Source organism: Gouania willdenowi, chromosome 4, assembly GCF_900634775.1.
Source record: "Gouania willdenowi chromosome 4, fGouWil2.1, whole genome shotgun sequence".
NCBI lineage: Eukaryota > Metazoa > Chordata > Actinopteri > Blenniiformes > Gobiesocidae > Gouania > Gouania willdenowi.
The window spans coordinates 10,589,228-10,613,594 of NC_041047.1; the positions used below are offsets into that span (position 1 = coordinate 10,589,228).

General features: G+C 37.4%; 2 protein-coding genes and 1 pseudogene across 2 annotated transcripts; 1 reads left to right on the forward strand and 2 right to left on the reverse strand.

Annotated features, from left to right (window-relative positions):
* Window positions 1–308: 308 nt before the first annotated feature.
* Window positions 309–5,315, reverse strand: LOC114462635 (zinc finger protein 23-like). The gene is made up of 2 exons (XM_028445629.1): window positions 5,018–5,315; window positions 309–2,367 (listed from the first exon to the last, which is right to left on the reverse strand). The coding sequence occupies exon 2, from the start codon at window positions 2,094–2,096 to the stop codon at window positions 531–533; it is 1,566 nt and encodes a 521-aa protein (XP_028301430.1). The 5' UTR covers window positions 2,097–2,367; window positions 5,018–5,315; the 3' UTR covers window positions 309–530.
* Window positions 5,316–11,077: 5,762 nt separating this feature from the next.
* Window positions 11,078–15,996, reverse strand: LOC114461670 (uncharacterized; annotated as a pseudogene).
* Window positions 15,997–17,776: 1,780 nt separating this feature from the next.
* Window positions 17,777–21,963, forward strand: dda1 (DET1 and DDB1 associated 1). The gene is made up of 5 exons (XM_028445686.1): window positions 17,777–18,092; window positions 20,046–20,126; window positions 21,194–21,245; window positions 21,343–21,404; window positions 21,530–21,963. The coding sequence occupies exons 1-5, from the start codon at window positions 18,084–18,086 to the stop codon at window positions 21,632–21,634; spliced, it is 309 nt and encodes a 102-aa protein (XP_028301487.1). The 5' UTR covers window positions 17,777–18,083; the 3' UTR covers window positions 21,635–21,963.
* The last annotated feature ends 2,404 nt before the right edge of the window (window positions 21,964–24,367 follow it).

The following is a 24,367-nucleotide window of genomic DNA, read 5'->3' on the forward strand; positions in this document are numbered from 1 at the left end:
GTAAAATGACTTTTTTTTTTGTTTTGTTTTTTTAGTCCAATTGTTAAGGCACAAAATACATTTTCAGTTGCACTTTTAAAAAGAAAAATAACTATTATGCAGTTTTGTATTGTTTACTATAGAACCAGAATTTAAATAATAAGCTTCTTCTTCATTTGTATTATTCTTTTATTTATTTCATTCAAGATTTATTTTTAGTTAAATTGCATTGTTTTGAATAGTTTATCAAGGGATTCTTTTGACAATGAAAAATAGTATAGTATTTTCCCCCAAAAAATAAAGGAATATTTTTCAGTCATTTATATACAGTCCCATTTTGTAAAATAAATCGCGAGAGAATCGTATCGTGAACCCAGTATCGTGAATCGAATCGTATCGGGAGTTGAATGAATCGTTACATTCCTATTAACTTACTGAAATATCTAACTTACAAACCTCTAACTACACTTCAAACATCAACTATAACTAAACCTGTGTATAAAAACAACAAAAAACAATAAACAATTAATAAGAAAATCTTTACCAAAACATTACATTTGAAAGTTTTTTTCTTGTGTGTGGAGTCTCTTGTGGACCTTTAGTTTGGACTTTTGTTTAAAACATTTCCTACAAACATCACATTCAAAGGGTTTCTTTTCAGTGTGGATTTTCATGTGTCGCTTAAGAGTTGACACTTCAGTAAAACATTTCCTACAGACATCACATTCAAAGGGTTTCTCTCCAGAGTGGATTCTCATGTGTGATTTAAGGTTGGACTGATCGTTAAAAGATTTCCTACAAACATCACATTCAAAGGGTTTCTCTCCAGAGTGGATTCTCATGTGTCGCTTAAGGCTGGACTGAACGTTAAAACATTTCCTACAAACATCACATTCAAAGGGTTTCTCTCCAGTGTGGATTATCTTGTGTCGCTTAAGTTTGGACTGAACATTAAAAAATTTCCAACAAACATCACATTTGAATGTTTTCTCTCCAGTGTGGATTGTCAGTTTAGAAGCTGCACTGAGTGATGCGTTCTTACCACCCACACAATCAGTTGTCATTTTTACCTGGAACTTCTTTGAAGAAATCTGTTGAAATGAACTCATCTGCGTTTTGGAAGCTTTACTTCCCATTTCAGGATTTTTACTTGAGTCAGCTTCAGACTCTGAAAAAGGTTTCGGCCAACAGTCTTCATTACTATCTTCATAATAAATGCTATCTTCAGTCTGACACGAGTCTGTTTCCGTTCCATCAGAACCTTGTAGTACTAAACTGCTTGGATCTGGGTTCTGAGCTGCTTCTGGTTCTTTGCTGTTAATTCTCACACTTTGTCTTGTCAATAATTCATTTAAAATGCAGTTTGAAGGTTCGTCCTTCATGTTGATTTCTGTTAGTTGTCTCCAGTGTAGCTGGGAGGCCTGAGGCTTCTCCTCTTCATCTTCACATTTAACAGGACAAGTAGCACTGTTTGTCTCCTGCTGCACACAAAGCTGGTTTGCCTCCTGACCTTCACTGAGCATCTCTGATTTCTCCTTTATGTGGAGACGCTCTGGGAGCAGTTGCTCCTCGTTCTTCTTCTCACTGAAAACACAATCAGTGACAGACGGCTGCTGGAGCTGTAATCTGTGCAGCTGAACTTTAGGCATGAAGGCAGCCATGACAAGTTTTTCTGTTTGATCTATATTTGGAACAGATTGGGAACCTAATTTTCTACTGGTGTTATGATGGAAACTCTTGTCAGGAAGAATCATTTTTATTTCAGCAACCACTGGAACTTCGTGCACTCCGTGTTCAGTCTTAATGGCTTGTAATGAAGTGTTTTCTTGCTCTGCTGCTCTGCATATTTCTTTTGCTCTGTAGAACGTTAGACGTCTTTCCTGTAACAGTCTCTTTTTTAGGTGAGAGTCTGTGATGCTAAACACAAGCTTATCTCTGAGCATGTCATCCTCAATTATTCCAAACTCACAGTCTTTGCTTTTCTGTTGCAGCTCGGTTATGAATCTGTTTACTGATGTCCCTGCTGTCATCTGATGGGACCAATATTGAACTCGTTCAAAGACAACATTTTTCTGTGGACTGCAGTAATCTTTAAAGGCTTGAAGAACATCCTCCATTGTCTGCTCTTCTCCCTCAGCTCTAACCGTCAGTGTGGAGTAAAATGTCAATCTTTACATTTTAATATTTCTCCCCTGAGGCTGCTATATACCTCCGAAAGCTTTGTTCCCAGCTGTGCCATTTATCAACAGGGTTCCTGGTGAGAGACAGAAGTGACGGTGCTTTGAACTGCTCCATTTATAAATAATATATAAATGATGATAATGATTTGGATATGTGACCACAAAACAGTACAGAATTCCCCCAATGATCAGCCTTGTCCCTGTAGACCTAAAAAAAAAAAAAACAGAAAAAAAAACTTTTAGACTTCAAACAATTACAGATTTACTGTTAGTGTTAACAACTCCAGACAACAAATGATACGAAGAAACAAGATAAATGTTTAAATCATTGTTCTTTTCACTGTGAAGATGGATTAGAGAAATAAAATAAGCATAGATTGTTTAATTTCCCTTTTTTCCCCTTAATTAGTCAAATTTTGTATATCTGTATATTTTGTACATTTTATCATTGATATGCTGTATTGCAAACTGAAACTTAAACCTTTGATCAATATCATTGACAGAGATGCCAAGCCTCACCCTTTGAGCGTGACAGTCACTCATTTTGACGCATTCTCACACCACACTTGACATTTCTCACGCTTATATTTACCTATTCAATACTCTATTTTTTTCATGATAAACTTTGGTCCTTGAGGCTTGCTGTAGCTCGAGTAACTCTGATTGACTGACAGAGATAACCAATCGCAGACCAATCCATGTCTCCTTGTGCCTAAATCTAACCAACTCCGGCAGGCATCACGCAATAATAAACCAATCAGAAGCAATGGAAGGCGGGTCTTGACGAGCCATCTCTAATGACACCTCACAACACGCACCGACTCGTCGACATGCTTTTAGAAAGAAAGTTTCTAGAGGACAGACGCCATCTGAAATGATATGTAAAAACCCAATTTTGTGCACCGTTTATATTGCTGTGCGTGTGTGTTAGTGTACTCGTGTAAAAAACTAACAATTTCTCTCTCTCTCTCTCTCTCACTCACGTTTGTATAAGGGTGTGCGATCTGACAATATTAGATCGTTAAGGATTAAAACATGACGACAATCACCCAAATCACGGAGATCGTAGAACCGTCTGTAGTTCACATTTTAACCCTTGCGGTGCCGTGTCTGCGGTCCATACACAGCACATCCAAAGGTTTTTTTCTCTGCCAAATCACACCATTTGCTAGTCAGCATGTCAGCGTTACAGACACCGAAGAATTATTAAGTGCTTAAATAAGGCAGAAGTACACAACTCAGAGCTGCCCTGAAGGAAGCAACACGACATAACTGAATTACATTTCAGCCTTAATGAAGGAAAAAGTCAAAAGTGACACAAAAATGTTGATATTGTGCTGCTAGTGATTAATAAAAGGGTCTTTGTGGCATTTTTCTCCACTGACTTTGACCCATTATTATTTTTCTTGTAAAACTATTGAAATAAATAAATGGTTTATATCACCTATTGCCATTTTGAGGAAAAATATAGAGATATGAATATTGGTCCATGTCACCAAATCCTAACGTAACAAAACAGTAACGTATCTTGTAAAGGATATGATTGTCCAAACTGTGTGAAATGAGGGGTTCAAACACTGTTTAAAGTTACTTAAAAAGCAAATGGAAATCACTAGACTTATCTGCTGCCTTGTTATGTAGCAAGTGTTGCTAATGTTACACCGCTTTAGTTAAACCAAGTAAAAAGACTGTGTGTGACTGTGAGAACATGTCAGCCATTTTGTTTGATGTTATTGTACTTGGAACCAGTTTGATAAATTGTTTACATACAATTAAATGAAATATTTGAAAATGACCTTGTCTTAAATTGTCTTTTATTCCTTTTTTCCATTTTGGGCGATGATTTTAAGTAGGTGAATTTGTTTGTTTTATTGGTAAATAACTTTAAATAGTCTAAATGATTTGAATAAAAAAAAAAAAAAAAGAGTGATGTGATCATGATTTTACAAAGAACAAATTGTGATACGATTCCCCCCCCCCATATCACCCCTGTGTGTGTGTGTGTCTGTGCTATACAATAACTCAAATTAATTAAAATTAAAACTCTTATTCAGCTACTAGCAGTGTTATGAACACTGCTAGTAGCTGAATAGCACTTGTAGGTGACATCAGCATAAATACATAGTACATATACAATGAAACAAATGCCTTGTCTAATCTAATGTCCATTTGAACTGTTCTTATCTGATTATTTCTGTATGTAATAATGCCTTTCTATGGACATTGAGTATGCTGCTAAGACATTCATTCAATCAGAAATCACTTGATGTTTTAATGTTTTGTTTCTTTTCTTTCTTTTTTACATGATTTGCTTTTTAATGACCCCTTTTCTGTTGCAGACAAGGAGAGCTGAGGTAAACGTAGCACTGCCTTGGGCCACAGTGTTTAAAGTGGGAGCCCCCTGCCTCTGTCATCAAGGCATCAAAATCTGTGACAAACGCCTACAACATGAGACATGTCCCCAGCTAAATGATGGAGAGTTGGTTGAAATGAAATATTCACAAATAAATATATTTAGTCAATATTCTTGTTACAATTTTCATTTCTAATATTTGGTTGATTAAAACTAGCATTAGGAGGCAACAGTGCAGGGAGAGCCGCTGGCATGGAGGTGAGGACGTCAGTCTTATCTTAAGGTATAATCAACGTTAAAACAGGCCAAAGCCATGTTTAAAAAAAAAAAGGCCAGAACGCATCAGGTCACTAAAGTCTCACTCTCGACATTTTCTGAAACTTGGTTGCCCTGATCTTTGACATACATAATATGCAAACATACAACTGGTCAAAAAAATAGGCTTATTATGGACCAAAAAACAACAACCATCCATGAATCCATCCACTTTTTCTGGTGTATTTACCTTTCTATCCTGTAGGAAGCTTCTCGGCAGCGCTAACTCCTCTGCTAGCTCAGTTAGCACTCTGCTAGCTCGGTTAGCACTCTGCTCCAGCCTCTCTGTGTCTCTGAAACTCAGTCTTCTGACACCATGTTGTGCTCTCTCACTTTGGAGCTTTGAGGCGCTATTATAGTGTGGCCTGACTCCGTCTGTAGGCTGGACATTAATAACATTTAGACTCACAGTAACAGACATTCCGCCACCTACTGGTATGAAGTGTGGATCAGAATATCTAACATGGTCTACTTCTTGTAAAAAATAAAATAATAATAATATGTAAAAAAAAAAACAAAAAAAAAACAACAACTTATATCCTCTCAATCAGCTTAGCTTGTCTAAGAAAATAAAATAAAATTCTGTATCCTTAAAAAAACATTCCTTTTCCTCTGCCTTTTCTTCTTCTGCTGCTATAACTCGGCGGTTTTCAGACGGCTTTTGTCTCGTGTACCCCCTGAGTTTATTTTCAAATAATGACCAAGTTCCTGCTCATCACAACACTTGTAGGCTACTGTTAGTGTAAAGTATTCATATTTATTTTTTCTTGAAGACATAATCAATATATCACATTGGTTTTTAAACAACTCAATATACAACGATGTCAGCAGGCACGTGCAGTCAGGGTAGGCAGTGCCTACCCAGGGTGAATTTAAATGAATGACATATTCATTTAAAAAAAAAAAAATAATAATTTAATTTTTTTTTTTTTTTTTTTTTCTTATCATAATTTTTTTTTTTTTTCAATTTCCGATACCCTACAGTACCGATAAGTTTGAAAGTGTCAGCATTTTTGTGCTTTTCATAGCCCAAATGAGTGACTAAACATCGCAATGCGCCTATTTCCTGGAACGGCAGAGACGCTGCACACTCCTGTATTACGAGGAGGAGGACACACCTCTCCCGATGGCACACTGCTGCTCTGCCTTTAGCGGCTAAAGTTTAGCCCCATATCACGTGAACGGATGTTTGCGCATGCGCAGTCAGTTCCCCACGGACCCACTATGAAAAACCATTTATGCAAAAAGGCAAATCGCTACCCTGCCTTTGGACGTAACCGTGCTATGTTAATCCAATACGTACGCACAGTGCATAGTGAATACAAAACAGATATCACGTGGCCGCATCTAGTGGGCGGGATTACACTACAGGTTGGATGACAGCAATGGAGAGGATAAATACATTTTCACAACTTTCTTTTGAAGAAAAGCGACAGCTTTTAAAAGATGGGAGACCAACGCCTGAGCAACCAGACCTTCAGCAAAAGAAAGCTCAGAAAAGTGTGCGGACTTTCCAAAGTGAATGGTACAGACGGAAGGAATGGCTTTGTGGATGCGCCTCACGGAACCGGCTGTTCTGCTTCACGTGTTTGCTGTTTGGCGGCCGTGGCATCACCGACAAGGTCTAGTCTGTTGAAGTTGGTGTTGACCATTCCAGCCACCACAGCATCGGTGGAGAGGTCATTTTCTGCTTTAAAACGCATCAAAACTTACAGCCGCAACAGAACAGAGCAAGGAAGACTTTCATCACTGGCTCTCATATCCATTGAGAAAGAGAGACTCGTGTTGCGGTGTTGCGGTGATGCGGTGATGTGGTGTTGCGGTGATGCGGTGTTGCGGATGCGGTGATGCGGTGATGCGGTGTTGCGGTGTTGCGGATGCGGTGTTGCAGTGATGCGGTGATGCGGTGTTGCGGTGATGCGGTGTTGCGGTGATGCGGTGTTGTGGTGTTGCGGTGTTGCGGTCAGAAACCATTTGAGCTCCACCTTGTCAAGCAACAACCCGATGTCCTGGAAGTGGCTCACATATATAAAGTCTGTGACATGTTCAATTAAGACCCACAAACATAAACACCAATGAACTGGTCATTACAATCACGAAATGTTCTTACACACTAAGTTGGCTACTATTGTAACAAATCTGTTAGTGCTATTGTAATTTTCTCAGAGCTGTTTACACTAATAATTATATTATTGATGATGATACTCTTAGGCAATGATTTGAAAGTAGATTGAGAACTTGTAGCAATACTTATTCAAACACTTCATGTTGTGTGTGTGTGTTACCTGGACGGCACTTGTAGGAAACCAGCAGGTACTTTCTGCTAGTGCGTGGACACGAGTCTTGTCCAAACACTTGACTGAAGACAGGAATGTGGCAGGAGTGGCGATCCTGACGCTTGGACATGACTTTCTGCACGTTCAGGAAAAATACACACGTGACTGATAAACAATTGGACAGAAATTATTGGTCATGATACATTTCATTGAAACAAAAGACAAAACACATGTTGACTTTGATCTCATTGTGAGGTTTCCACAGCTTGGGATGTACATTGTGCATCCTCCTCCATGGTTGTGTTGGCGCTGGCAGAAGGACACACGAACACATACTGACTGTGGACATGGAATCCATAGAAAGCTGACAGCACGGCCACAGTCATCCTGGAGGGACATTTAATGGATAGAGTGTCTCCTTCACAGGCATGAGCAGTCTGGTTCTTCAGGATGTTATCAAGATACACTGAAAGGAAATGAAGATTAAGACTGAAATGATCAATGGTTGACATTCATATTAACGTGCTGTAGTAAATGTGCCTAAAATACTATTGATGAATTGGGTTTGAGAGTATTGTGAAACTTTAGGATCATCAAGTATACTTGTTTATGTCCATGTTAATGAAACAATATAAACCATTATTCTGTCTTTTTTTCTACCTGTTTAATCTGTTAAAGTTTACTTTATTTAATTTATTGGGCACAAGTAATTAGGGTCAACATACAAGTCATTCTCACAGTGAAGAATAAATGCAAATCTCCTTCCTTCACACCATCCATTAATCTGTTGAGAAGGGTTCAACACACACATTTTACTTTTGTACAAAACACTTTAGATTTTTTTTTCATTGATATTTATTTTTGATAGACTAGTTAATCATTGGCCCTGCAACCCTGAAAAACAGGAACAAGCGGGTCTGAAAATGGATGAATGGATAGATAGTTAATCATTGGAATGTATTTAGTGTAACACATTTTTACTTTGTGTGTCTAGTCTTGACCCCAGCTGAAACCCTGAGACTGACTCAATGGACCCATGGGGTTTGATCGAACCCAGGTTTAGAAGCACTGGCCTGTGTTTAATGTTTACCAACACACCTCACTGCTAACTACCTCAATCCACCAAAGCTAGTTGGTTATTTCTGATATTTGTCAAACATAAACATTTTTATTTCTCACAAACGTCTTAAACTTGACTGTGTCACGGTTAGTCACAATATAATTTTTGTCGATTGTTTCACTCCTTTCACTCATAATACTTTCTTTAGTCTTGACAGCTCAGTCAGGGTGGTGTCCTGGTTACTGGGCATATTGACAATGTGTTGGACTATGACCAAATACAAACACAAGCTCTACAACAGAACATACACATCAGAGTGAAGTCTCCCCTCCCATGTGTGTTTCCTGTTCTTGGACCCTGCATTGTGTGTACTCATGCATAACTCGTGATTTTAGTTTTTTTTTTTTTAAACAACAATATAAATAGTCATCACTGAGACACACCAAATCAAACCTTAGGTGATTTTTATTAAATGTATAACTCGGGAGGAGACTTTGTTATTTCTAATGAAAAAATGGGAGAAATTCCCAAAACAAGAGCTAAACAATAGTGCGCTGAATTACGTGCATGTCTGTGCCAAGCACTCACTAATAGACTATTATTAGAAGACACACAAATAGAATACCAGAATACCTCTTATGTATAGTACATAACTCCCTCACAACTGAAATGTCATACATCAACGCACTTTTAAACCTACTTTTACATGCCAGAGTCAGTGTCAAATAAGATAATGTATTTACCACATGCATGTATTTGACTATAATAAGAAACATCTGATTTCAGGATCTGACCTCAAGACTCTCTCTTTCTTCTTTACAACCGGATGTGCAGATGTTTAATTTAGGAAATGTCTTTCTGAAGCTTCCTTTTGGGAAGCCTGCACCACCAAAAATCAACACATTGGCCTTGTGACTAACTAATAATGTCAACAAAAAAAAAATCAAAACTTACAAGAGAAATCTGGAGCTGAATGTGCAGTTTGCATCCTCAAAGGAAGGAGAAAGAAGAGACAGAAGCTGCAGGAATATCTCAATAGGACAGTCATCCTGCATAGCCTGCTGTGATGCCCTGTACGTCCTCAGTGCCTGTGCCGTACAATGCTAAAAAAAAAAAAAGGACAACTGTGGGTGAATACAACTGCTGTAATGACAACACAACAGCCTCCCCATTTTGAAAAAAACTACCCTTAGACAGCTAATGGGAGAACCATTGGTTGGGTAGTAGCTGATTCATATAGATGAATATATGAGTATCATAAATTTACTGGTTTGTATGAATGTGTGGGTATACATGTTTGTTATTTGTTATTGAATGGTGTAAAGAGAAAGAAACATGTACAGATAGGCCTATACATTAATAAGTCTTGCTTTGAAAATACAAAAGTGTTTTTTATATCTCCTGGTAGTCCAGTGGTTCTAAACCTTTTATTTGATCGTGACCCCATTTCGATATCAAAAATTTGTGGCAAGCCCGAAGACATTTTTTCTTAGAATCACTTTTTGATCATGTTTGTGATCTGTGTTACAAATACAGAGTATAACAAAGATTAGCAACGAGTTGTGCAGAAAGTAAAAATGACAGAAAAAACATGAAACATTTTGAAAATTACCAACTAATTCACTTGTAGAGATATCAGCCCCTCCAAACACAAAAAGCAATGCAGTGTACACATGAACAAAGATTAAAGAGAAATGATAATAATAATAATAATAATAATAATGATGATACACATGTGTTGTTACATTGATTCCTTTTTTAGTTTTATTGTTTCCAAGTAAACAGATCAGATTGTTTTGTCTACACTAGCATTAAATATAAGAAACAAATGATACCACAAACCATTCTACTATGAATTAAAAGTATAATTTTAGACGGAAAAATATTTTAGAAATACATTTATTTTAGAAATTGCTATTTGAAATGTATTCCGAGACAATTCGAATAACATTGGATTTTTAAAGAAATATAGTAAAATGAATAATAATAATACATATAATAATAATAATAATCCAAAATAAAATGTTAGAAGTAAAATCCCCAGTTTTCCTGCAACTGTCTTAATGTATAACATCATATATCATATCATGTATGGTTTAACTGTAGAAGTGAAAAAAAGAAACGTGCTAATCTATTCATATCACATTAAAATAAGATTTGTATTTAGAATCTGTAACAGAACATTTTCAATGTCCTGATCCTTTTTATTTTTTGTCATGCTTACTTTAAATGTGTGTTTTGTGTGATTTGATGTATTTATTTGTATATCTGTTATACATGCATTCTGTCCCCCTTTCTTATATTGTATTTGATGTGTATTAACAACTTATTAATGTAAACCCGATTTGTCAAAGTGTTAAATAAGGCTTTTGAATAAATAAATAAATAAATAATAAAGTCACCTCTAGCTCCACCTGCTGGACAGGACTGCTCAAAGCCAGTCTTGGAGGGCTTCAGTCCTGCATGTTTTGCTGCACTAACACACGATTGTAATAAGTGGCTGTTATTGGGTGATCGACTCTGTGTATTCTCATATGAATGACTTCAATCTGGCCCAAGCACATAATACATTGTTAAAGCCTTTTTTTCCTATACCTTCTTCAGAGAGTTTAAGCGTAAAATTGATTTATACTTTATATAGATTTTTTATGCTGCAAGTGAGTAAGTCAAAAAGAATAAGCACAGGTATTTATTTCTATTCAAAATCATTATGTCACATGGAATTGCAAATGTTGCGCTATTTGTTAAGTAGCTTTTGGATATTAAAATGTAGAGCGTCACAGTTCTAAGGTGTTAAGACAACAAATGAAAATGTAGTTTTTTAAAATGAAAAGACAGTTTTCTGAGCAGTAATTAGCATTAAGAGGCTAAATAATGCTGCAGTTTGTTCTTCACCGTGATTTGTTGCCTTCTGTCAGCCTTGGCAGGTCATGATCTTGTGAATGGTGTTTTTACAGTAGACTTGGCGTGGCCATATAATCCATTTGGCAGATTTCGTGTTCGTTCCACCTCATGGTCAACCGTCTCCACCACTAACACAGATGGGCTGAGGATGTCTTCAGCTCGATAGGACTGTGTGAGGCCACAGAAAGAGGACGTCTCTGAGACGTCACTGTTGTAGAAGTCTTGCTTCAGCTCCTGACTGTGCCTGCGTGAAGCTTTTATCTCATGTCTGAGGTCACAAACCACATCTTTAATGTCACTGATGACTGTGGAGCGAAATCCAAACAGGCAAAGCAGGAACACCAGACCAGAGCAGATACCAGACACAAAATATAGAGTCACTGGTTCTGAAACACCTGGAAGAAGAGATTACATGTGCACATTACAAAAGATTGATAATACTTCTTTATTTTTGCACCAAAAATTAAAGCTACATTGTTTAATTTCAATAAAATGCAATTTGTGTCAAAGAGTCACTAACGTCTGCCTAAATCTGGTTTTGCCTATATGAAATACAACTGATCCCAAAATCCATATATAGCAATGGAAAATTACTGTTAGAGTTCAATAAACTGGGGTAATGTAATTTCAAAAGTAGGAACAATTAGTTTAATAATAGCATGACAAATTGTGAATGTGAACATATTCGACATTGGGTGCCAAAATGGTTTTGAAAGAGGAAAAAATGTTAAGACAAAGCATTGGAATTTGATGGAGAAGTGGCAGAAATAAGAGTAATGTCGCAAAAATGCATTAAAAGGAGCAAAAATATGGCAAGAAAAAGTGATGAAACTAGATTAGAATATGGTAACTTTGGTGTTGTTGCAGAAAAAGAGAAAAAAATAAGCTCAAATGGGCTCAAATTGTTCAAAAAACATTTTTAGTTTCTTCAAGGCATCTGGCAACCCACTCTCAGTGTCCCGCAACCACAAATTGGGTCCTGACGCCAAGGTTGAGAACCACTGGTTTAGAGGACACTGGTAATAATCACAGTTCATCCAGAATGCAAAACCACCAGTTACAACAGAAACCAAAGTCCAACTTGTTGCTTTCTTAGAATTGGCTACTAGGAATTTTAAAAAAAACTTGTAAACTGTAAAAACACGGGCCCCCAAAGCTAAATGTATAAAATCACCAATCATTTTTAATCTTTAATGCCATTAAGACAAGTTCTTCAAAATTTGAAAGGTAAATTAATCCACTGTTATCTTTTTGGATGCTTTTGCTTCAACCATCTGTAATTACACCAGTGCTACAAAACAAAAAGCATCATTATTTTTAATCATCTGATGAGTTAGTATAAAGCAAATTTTAGTCTGTTTGAGGACTGAACACTTTTCAAACTGAGAGAAAGTTTCTTTGTATGAGTCTCTGAGATCATGAAGGTATCTGTAGAACCTCAATCCACTTCTTTAAGAAGATATCGAGGCACTGAACAATAAAATGTCATTGAAAGCCTTCAACCTGGAGTTGTTTACTTATTAACATGTTTATTTTTCACCCACCACATGTAAAAGACACCCTCAGGTGTTTCCTGGTGTTCGGGAAGCATGGGTCTCCAAAGGTGTGAGTGTCAGCTAGAACTGAACAGTTTGATCTGCCGTGACATCTGCGAGAGACTTTCCTCAGAGCCACGGGCGACAAACACTCTGTGGGAATGACTCAAAGTGATCAGGAGAACTATAAACTAAAAACTGTTCAATAAAACTATTTCAATCACAGAATTCATTCAAGCATGTGTTTCAGCGTTTTGCCACTAGATGACACCTAAACTCCAAAGTCAGACCCATTGTGCTGTGGGATCCTTGGTCCTGATGACACCTTTGACCTCCATGAGGCAGATGTCCAAAGGATGCTGAGAAGATGGCAAGGACAGAATCATTTTTACACACCAGTCTCAGGCGCTCATTTTCACACACCAGCCTTGTACGATGGTGTTCTGTAGCAAGACAACAACAAAAAAACAAGCATTTGTAATTTATTTTTAAATGTATTTAAATGTGTTTTATTTTTAGCTTTGTGTTACTGCACTAAACACCTCACTCACAATACCACATATTAATACTGTACTGAAGTAACCTAGTAGTAGGAGTGTGCATTGCCATGAATCTGGCGATACAATACAATTCACGATTTGCATGTCATGATATGATATATCCCAATACTAAACAATATGATATACATAGCGATATACCGCGATGTCAATAATACAAAATTATATGAATTACAATTTATTTCATTTTTTTAAAACTTGAACAAATGAATGGTAAATAACTGTAATTCAAATACCAAAATCAAAAACAAGTGATGTGTTTATCAAACTGTCAAATTACTTTTTTTTTAAGTAATCACATATAGTATGCCTATAAAAGTGCCAGGCACGTGCAGTCAGGGTAGGCAAGGTGGGCAGTGCCTACCCAGGGTGAATTTAAATGAATGACATATTCATTTAAAAAAAAAAAGAAAGTGAAAGACTTGATTTATGTGTTCTCTTCAATATTTTTGTATAATGTTTTACTCCGAAGCGGTGCATCTGAATGTTTCCCCCTGGCGGTTGTAATTGCACTTTTTGTATTGCACTGTTTTATATGTTTGAATAAAGTTTGAAAAAAAAAAAAACATAGTCATAGACATTATATACGTCGACGCAGAATCGAGATCGTAAAAATAGTAAAAGTAATGGTTGTAATAACAAAATAATATAATCAGAATCCAGTAACAATAATAAAAACAATATTATTAATAATGAACAATTTATTATTATTTTTATTATTATTATTATTATTATTATTAATAATAATAATAATAATAATAATAATAATAATAATAATGTAATATAAGAATATAATATAATGATATAGCAATAACAATCATAATAATAATACAATGAGAATACCAGTAACTATAATATAAAATATTAATAATAAAAATAATAATACAATAATATGAGAATATAATGATATTTATTAGTATAGCAATAACAATAATACAGTAGTAGTACAATTATACAATAATAATAATAATTGTCAAATGCAATGTATAGCCTTAAACAATGTTGTCAATAAAAACCTGAACACATCTGGACGTTTTCTGGGTTTCTTTTGTTCTATTTATATCGATCTATTTATCATGTCTGACGTTTGTTACAAAAAAACCCCGTGAAAATTGCTTCAGAATTGAGCGATTTATGACAACTTGAATTGTGTAAGCACATCATTCCTCTATAGAGGAGATTTTTGCCAAACGGCATTTGTGAATATAGAATTTAGAAAGAATAATAATGCTATTTATTAAAAAGTCAATTTTTGTTGTTGTTGTGGACAATCCAATTTGTAAGACTTGAAATGAGAAGGTGTCTATGGTCACAAAGATGACATTTTTCCACCTCAAATTTAAACCTATTTTGGATATTTCTCTATAGATGTAATGCACTGTATGTGCGATTGCCACCGGTCCAAGATGGCCGCCCTGTTGACGCACCGCTCTCGTGGGCGGCGGCAGTTGATGCGGCATTACGTATTATAATGTCTATGGCCATAGTCTATGGATGTGCCCCTGGCTTGACGGAAGTGCCCTTGACGTGACAGCGGAAGTTATTTTATTTTATTTTTTAATAATGAACATTACACAAACAAACAAACATACTCTCTTCACAGGTTGAGAATCAAATAAATAAATAATAATAAAATAAAGTAAAATCAAATAGTATCACATATTTTCCAGTAACACCAATAACATATCAACAATAGCGTACCGGGGTCAGGACATCAGATATTTTTTTTTATTCTGGAGGCAATAAACCATTTGTTATTGCAATTAAATAAATTATATTTTATTGCATAATTGTGACCATCACCAGCCCTCCCTAAGGAAGGGTAAGAAACACTTTATTATAGGGAGGATAAAAAAAGAGAGGGCAGTGTTACACCTGGGTGAGGGGGAGGGGAACAGGGAACATTGTTTAGTCCAAAAATGTTTATGAAAATATGATTGCCATCTTTTTGTTCTCACTAATAAAACAAGCTATCATCTGAATAAAACCTGGTAGTATTCACCTTATTCCGCCCTGCCCACTTTTACTTCTGTCCCACTCTTCCATAGTAAACAGACTTCTGGTTCCAGCGAAATTGCATTTGATTCAATGAAGAACTACTGAGAATACTTGCTTCTAAAATATCATATAATGTAGGTTATTTTGCGCCAAAGGTGCTGCTTATATAGCCCATTTGAGGTCAGATTACAGCCCTTCTGTGTGCTCTCCATTGAGGAGAGCAAAGAGCAACACGCTGGAGGATTCTTATTACAGACTACACTAAATCAGAGTCTGTCTTGGATTTAACTTCCGATCTTCCGAAATAAGGTCAATAGGCTCCAGTGATGTTCCGTGAGTGAACACTAGGGTTAGGTAGGCAGAGCATTGCAAATCGAGACCACCAATAACAACTTCATATGTTTCTGCTGGCAAGTGTTAATCTAAGAAAATCAACATCGTAAAACACCATTAAAGAAACATAAACAATTATTCAATATAGCCTCCATATTCTCCCGACAATATATATCTCATGACATGGCAGCGCATCCGTTGTTTGTGTTGGAAACAGAGAAAATGACAACAACTCGGAACAGCCTCAGTCAGGCGCATCCACAAAGTCAATCCTTCCTTTTGTACCACTCACTGTGGAAAGTACGAAACATTTTCTGACCTTACCTTTGCTGAAGGTCTGGTAGCTCAGGTGTTGGTCTCCCATCTTTTAAAAGCTGTCGTTTTTCCTCAAAAGAAAGTTTAGCGCTGTCATCTTTCCTGTAGTGTTTTCCCGCCCACTAGCTAGAGAACGTAGCAGCAGCCACGCTGTATCAATTCACGAATGCACTGTGAACTTACATATAGCATTTAGTATAGCAAGGTTACATCCAAAGGCAGCGTAGAGAGCTGCCTTTTTACTAAATGGTTTTCATCTTGGGGAGCTGACTGCGCATGCGCAAACACATAAAACCACGCTTTGGGAACAGAGGCAGAGCAGCAATGTGCTTTTGGGAGAGGGTGTGGCCTCCTCCTGCCTTACAGTGGAGTTAGTCTGTGCAGCGTCTCTGCTGTAGCAGGAAATAGCGCTGTTTAGTCATTTGGGCTATGAAACGCACAAAATGCTGACACTTTCAAACTTATAGGTACTGTAGGCTATCGGAATAGGAAAAATAAATAATTTATAGTTATATTATAATTAAAACAAATAATCAAAATATAAATTCACCCTTGGGTAGGCACTGCCTACCTTCCCTACCCTGACTGCACGTCACTGATAGGCTCGCTCGAGATGAGCCAGATGGACGCAGTTTTGACAGCTGGCTGCAGACGCACGGTGCATGCTGGTTAGATTTCTCTCCAACTTGCTCCAGAATTGCTCTGATGTTATGGGCACGTGGGGCACAGAAAGCTCGAGAAACCAGCCGCTGCAGTTCCCCAAGAGCAACTGCAGTGGCTACATGGCCCTGTGCATGACGGGAAAAACGCCCACATGTCAGCAGAGAATTGACAGATGATTGGATCAGAGTTCAGTGACAAAAAGATTTGAAACGCCCAATTTAATTCCGGCACAGTATACAACCACCTGAGTTTAATTTCATGGTACCCACAACAAGGACAACAAAAAAGGAAAAATAAACAGAAGTGGATTTGGATAAATAACCATGCAGCAAGTGAAATACTCAAAAAAAAAAAATTTGAAAAATAAAATATAAATCATTATCATTATTATCATTCTTGCACTGTGTGGCTGGTGAGAAATGTTTGGTTTGTGAATTTGTAAAAGAACCATTCGATCTATCTATTTATCCATCATATACGATTATGATTCTTATCATTGCTGATTATCATGATCTCCTGCGTAAAGATGGTAGTCCAATATATCTTCCATTATAAACTCTTCCTCGAGGACGTAAGCAAACGAGACTTCAGCCATCGTGTTGTAGACTGCGTTGTACGACTTGGCAGCAGAGTTGTAGCCCCCGTCGCCCCGTCTACTCTTGCCGATCATCCAGGCGAGCCGCAGCTGCATCTCGAACGAGCCTATTGCCAGCGTGAGTGCGGCTGAGATGCCTCTCCCCCCTCTCATGTCTGTCTGCGTTGATTTAAAAATGACATTAAAATAAACATTTTGAAATGTAACTATTAAAGTCCAAAATAATGGATGCACACCCTCGGGCTATGTGCAAGCTGTTAAAAAAGTTTCAGGTCGATCAGACACTGCGTCAGAGAGATATGCGCCGCACGCACGCACGCATACAGACATTCCTTTTATTTATAGATAGATAGAACATGACTTTTATTTTTATTACAGAAACTACACATTGTTGGCATTGGTGATTAATTTTGCAATATGATAAAAAGATTTTATCATCATATTTATAGTTAGATTTCACTCACAATCCAGATATATCCCAGAGAATAAATATATCATGTGGTATCAGACAAGGATGTCCAATATCTCCTAAATTATTCATTCTTTGTACTTAGCTAATGGCCGACCTCATTATTAACATCAAGATATTGAAGGAATTCATAATTATGATGCTGAATATAAACTGTACTGTCAGAGCTGCCTGTGTCAAGATGGCCGCCGGTGATGACGTTAGAAACTCCGCCGTAAAACATCTATCCTTTATTTTGATATCTATGGTCCAAGGAAACTCGTCACCGTTAGCCACCATGATACTAGCTAAAGTCCTGTGTTCGTAGCTCCGTGAACTCCTGCTAGCCATGGTCTGCTTATTGTGATGAGCCGAACGTTGTCTTTATCGGAAACACTTGGATCTATTGCAGAAACAGAATTGTACGTGTAAACAGCTGGCTTTCCTAAGAGGACGTGTTTGGACAGCTGCTTTAGCGAGCTTGCCGGTGAGCTAGCGCGGCTAACACAACTAGCAACAACAGAAACAGAGTCGTTTGCGGTTCTTCGTGAGCAGCAGCATCTGTAACCATAATGGAAAAGGTAATGCACATGTGATATGACGATAACGTAGGTGTTCCTTTCAATACACTGTCAATGAGATTGGTTTTTAGGCAAACCAGTGATGAATGTTAGCTTACCGTTAGCCATGCCCTGCTCGTTCCTACGGAGAGGCCGAGTGTGTTGGACTTAAAGGTTGTCTTGTTGATTTGTGATCGGTGTTTGTGGTTCAATACGTGTACAACTTTGTAAAACATCATCTAGTGTATTGAAAATAACCACTACAAGTTGACTTTTAAAGAAATGTATTCTAATGAACAAGTGTCTAACAACATTTCTTCCTGTTGACGCCACATCTACAGGCTTTGTTAAAACTAGCTGACCTTACTCAGTATTGGGTTGATCTAGAAACCATTCTACGTCTAATCTTAACATTACATGTTATTCATATCTACATTTAATAACGTTTCCTCACTGTTTCCAGCTTGCGCAACAGCACACAAAACCGGAAGTTAGCCACAATTTGTCAATAGACCTGTTAAATGTGTAACACCAGCATCGAGTTGCCTAGCGAGGATCCGCGTCATTGAAAACTACGGACTGATGTCACGCAAAGCACAGACGTTAACATCCACAGCATAGGCACGTTAGCTGGGCTGAGGAAACGCCCAGCATTGGATCCAGGGCCGGTTGTAGGCAGGCATATATGGGGGGGGGGGGGGATGATGTAGTCATCATGACCAATCAAAGGTGGCAATCCCTCAAGGGGGGAAACTGAAACATAAAAATAAAATAAATTAGTCTTCATTCAGATTGTATCAACCAACAACATAACAAATATCTTAACTGGATGGCCTATTTCTAAAATAAATTTTAACCTAAAGTAATACTTCACACACCATAATCAATATTTACAAAACTGAAAGGTAGTCTTATGAATAATACAAAAAAAAAAAAATACTCCTCAAACTAATTTATAAAACACAAGAGATATAGAAGAGAATATTTTTTTATTTATTTTTTTAAAGAAATAAAAAGGCTTTTTTTGTTGGCAACCAAACAGTTAAAAAAATCTCATTTCTCTCCACTCCACACACTTTTTAAAAGCTTTAAAAAAAAACAAAACAGATGCATTACACATCATAAACTTTCTATTTGTGAGCTGCAGGAAGCTGGAGTGGAAACTGAGTAAGCTGGCTTTGTAAAAAATCGCTGTGATTAAATGAAACTAAGCAGTGCAGAACTACAGCCCTGGGTGGGGCTTTACGTAGGGGTCTGTTAAAAACCAGTCATTTGTCTTCAGTCTGTCACATGCAGTGGACGTGGACTCATTTCTGTGCTTGTTGTGACTGAGAAAATGCAGCTGCTGCTTCAAAGTCCTTCCGCTCCATGGCCACGCTGAAACCTGACACCACACTGTCCGGCAAACGTCTTGGCTCATTTGCATACTAACAGTGGTTGGATGTGAATACACACACAGCGGAGGGACAGAGAGATGAGAGGAAGCTGATACTATATCGTCTTCGTGTCCCCTTTTTAGTGGATTTTTTCGTTTGTTTGAAAATTTTGATTTGAGGGGGCACTGCCCCTTCTTACCCCTGCGTAGAGCCGGCCTCGACTGGATCAATATTCAGCTTTATGGTTGATTTACAGGAATGGACGTTAATATGTTTTTCTACCTGCACATTCACGTCAACATAAAGATTTGTTAAACTTTAAGATTAGCTTTCAGGAAGCTGCAGTTGTTAGTTCTCTACCCCTAATGTCCACATTATTGAGTTCACCTATTCAAGTGCACATAATGGGTCCTGTTGAAGACAAAGAGCATTACTGCCCTAAAATTACACTTGTCTCTGTTTTTAATATGATACGAACTTCATTTAACTGCATTAAGTAAATTTTAGGCGCAAGGTTCATAACTTTAAAATGGATGATTCTCTCAAAACTGTAATGGAGCTCCAGGATGTCAGAATTGCGTTCCCTCTGTTTTCACAGGCTGAATTCCTGAAAGGACTTCCTGTCTACAATAAGAGCAACTTCAGCAGGTTTCATGCAGATTCCGTTTGTAAAGCATCTGTAAGTATTATTTGCCGTAAAGTAGATGCATAACTAGCTGTGATTTTCCAAAATTGCATGTAAATATGTGATATTTTTCCCAAACATACTTGTGAGGGTATATACAGTGTCATAGCAATTTCAACTTGATTTTGAATAATCCATCCATCTTCAAACCCGCTAATTCCCGTTTATCAGGGTCGCGGGGGTCTGCCGGTGCCAATTTCCGGCTCTCATTGGGCGCTGGGCGAGGGTACACCCTGGACAGAGCGCCAGTCTATCGCAGATTTTGAATAATAGAAAATTTAAAAAAAACTAAAATATTGTCACTTCAGGAAGTGAATTACATTTTTTATGTAGATCTACCATGATAATTGATAAACAGAGCACCAACATAACATAACATGTAGAATTGTTTAGTGATCACTCATCAGGGTTGGAGTCGATAACATTTTTCAGTTCCAATTACGTTTTCAATTACCCATGTTTAATTGCAATTCAATTGAGCAGCATTTTTTCCAACTACAATTAAATCACTATTATTTTTAATCCTGAGAAAGTCAATTACAGTTACATTCTCAATTACTGAAGTTCAAGTTATCACAATTACTGAGCCTGAAATAAATAAAAGTTAACCTTCCTCCTTTTGTTTAGCATCTCTTATGATAACGACTCCTAAATCAGCTGTTAAAAAAACACTTTAAAAAATATCTATCATCCATTTTCTTTCCTATCTATTGTTTACCTTGTTTGGCTTCCTAATCATTGAAAATATTTGGTATTGATATTTTTATTGTGGCCGTCTGAGCCTTTTTTGTGTCAGTATACCCGTCGATTTAAAAAATTTTGGTAAAATGTGGAAAAGCTTGATATGAAACATTTTATTAATTGTTAACTATGTATGTGTAGAACTGCAACATTGTTCCCAAGTTTTGCGTTAAAATTATGATTGACAATTTTTATAGAATTTACATGGCAATTACAGTTGCAAAGTCAATTATCAATTCAACTTAAAATTGACCCCAACCCTGTCACTCATACATGATTGTGGAGGAATTCCTCTGACTTTGCCTGAATTATTTATACAGAATCGCAGACCATCAGTGTATCTTCCAACACGAGAATATCCTTCTGAACAGAGTAAGTCTGTGCAAACCTCCAATAATCATCCAGAATTAAAAAAAAAAAAAAAAGGCCCATTTGTGTATAATCGACTGCTGCCATTGTTTGTTTCCAGTAATAGTAACAGAGAAAACCAACATCCTACTGCGTTACCTCCACCAGCAGTGGGACAAAAAGGTAAAACTAGCATTTCTTTGACTACTTGAGCCTGGATGTCAGGATTACACAGTGTTGGTTCCAGATTAAATGTATGAAACTAAATGTGATTTTCCTGACCAAAGAATAATATTTGTGCCCAACAGAATGCAGCAAAGAAAAGAGAACAGGAACAGGGAGAGAGCGACAGCCCAGCACCCCCAAGGAAGATTGCCAGGACAGATAGCCAAGAGATGAATGAGGACTCATAAGTGTGTGTGTGTGTGTGTAAAAGGAAGTGTTTGCGAATACGAGGTATAGCCAACAACACCAACCACGTTTTCTTCTGAATTCTGGTCATTCTTCCCTGTAGCCATTATAAGAAGTCAGCAATGTTTTCAGGATGATTATTGGCATGAAAATGACAACAGAAAAAAGTCTTTGAGGGAAAAAAAATGGACAGTTAAAAAAAAAAAAAAAAAAAATGTTAGACTGGTGTTTCATGTTGGCGTATATCTTCTGTGTGTGTTTGTGAATGTGTGTGTTTTGTGCAGGCTGAGCTGTGTGAGTGTGAGCAGGTTTCAGATGAGAGAGACAAACGGATAAATTACGTTTATCTGAACAAACAACTGCTCTGTGACTGGTGTAGCTTCGTCACCAGAGTTACTTTTGTTGCTTCTTTTATTTTATTGTAACTCTTCTCAATTATGTAAGGCAATGTGCTTCCTGCCTTACCCAGTCCCCAGTACACGCCCTCTCAGTTTCACATCCTACTGCAGCCACATGGGGAAACTGCGGCATTTCTCCTCACTGTTTTTTTTAAATTTTATTTTATTTTTTTGACTGACAGAACCTGGAACGCACTGTGAGGAACAGCACAAAGTAAAAGCAACTCTTGGACAAACTCTGCCACCTCATGGTGAATTGTCATATCTGCATTGTGCTCTAGGACTCGTGCTTTTATGGCTAATGTTGTGCTGAAGTGTATCAACACCGTGACTCATGAATTTCAAAGTTGGGAGACGTAAAAACAAAGAGTTGCACCTGAATCTGAATGACAAAAATGTGTCTGCTTTGTTGATAACAGCACAGATAAATAAAGAAAATGTATAACGTGTGGTAAAGGGATACAAAAAAAAAAAGATGTAATGTGTGTAAATAATAAGCAGATGTGCTTTATGTGGAGTATCTTTGTGTTTGCATTTTTGTTAAAAGTTTCATTCCCGTGGATGTTTTTAGAAAACGACTCGCTGTGAAGCCCCAATGGGTGTCATCACCGCACCCTGCATGTTAACGCTCAGCAAAACAAAGATTCTAGGGGTGTCATGATGTCACCAAATGTAACTTTGGGGGGGGAGGGGTTAACCTATAGAGGCCTTACAAGCAGTCATTATTTGGACACTTCCTCTCCCCCAGCTCAGGGCCCAGGTTAGCAGCGCTTGTTGTGCATGGTCTTTATCTGTAAGCTGCTTTGGATGACCACACGGAAGGGGGTGTGGGGGGCGCATTTAGCAAAGCAACATTAACATTTCAACCATAGGATGCTCAGCAAAGTGCAGCCGCCATGCTGCTTTTTTTTTCCTAGGACACAGTTGGCATTAAGCTTATTTTCTATTGGTTACTACCATTGTCCTACAGTAGCCTTCAAGCCTGGTTCTTAAAATTCTTCAGACATCCTTCGTGCAGCTGTGCTAAAACCCTGTTTTCTCTTTTCTAATAATTCAAACACTCTTTGCTTTGCTGAGCCTGTTCTCCTGTGTTCCATCACATATGTTCTTTCCAGCTCCGCTCCAATAAAACTGGGCTGAAATTTCCGAGTCCTGTGTTATATATTTACGGATTCCATTAGGCTCATAGGAAGTATAACTTTGCTCTCAAAATTCATGTCATTGTAATTTAGCTTTTCGCAAAGGAATAGATGTCAGATGTCTGTCTGTGCATGTTTTATTTCTACTTAGAAGAATCCATCTCAAATGACTTGTGGGTGAATGATACAGATTCAAAAGAATCAAACACAGGACTTTTGTAGCTCAAAAACGTCCATCATGTTTTCACATGCCGGCTGACACATCACGCTGTCAGTTCTGAGGAAGGTGAGAGACATCACCGAAACTATCAAGAAAAAGGTAAAGAACAATGTCTACTCCTACACTTAATGTCTGGAAAAAAGAACCAAAAAACATCTACAAAACTTTTGTGCCAAAAGACGGTAATAACATGAGGTTTACTGTTTCAGAGTGGTGTGGGAGCTGTGTCTCAAAAATGGGAAGGATGTAAATTTAGGGACGCATCATCAGTAGTGTTTCTTTGAATCGGGGTGTTTTAGCCTTTTTAACATTAGACACTCATCAAAGGAGGCCAGCTACAGGGTGATCAAGCCTGAGCTTGAGTCCCATAACTGTTTCCCACTCTCTTTGGCCACTTCACACTAGGTCTGTGTCCTTAGATGTTTTTCTCCCTAGGAAGTGTCTGCTCTTTGTACTCATCCTTTGAGGAGCCAAGTCTGCAAGCCATTAAAACCAGAATGAAGATTAAATTAAATTAATCCTCTCGGTTATAAGGTAAATATAAATATAATTTTTAGTAAAGCTGAGTTTTGTGCTTTTTTCCTATTCAATGAAGGCTATCATCAGGCACACCAAAACGATTTGGGATGGCAAAATGTCCACCCAACTATTTCAGTCACAAATTGACTAAATAATTAACAACCTACCAACCAGATTTTCCACCAGCAAAAACAAACTACATTATTAGCGTTCACGTTTCTAAAATGGTAAAAATATAAACATTTAATTTGAAAACAATGTTGTTACAATGCCTAAAAGGTGCAATATGGAACGTTGGGTGTGTCGGAGAAGTGAACCTTTTAAAAAGTATATTCTCATAACTTAAACTTAACTCGGATGGAAAGTAATCTGTACTAAGAAATATATGTACTGATTATTTTATTTATGCATGCTCTTCAAATGTAAATAAATCCCACCAACTGTATAGTGCACATTTTA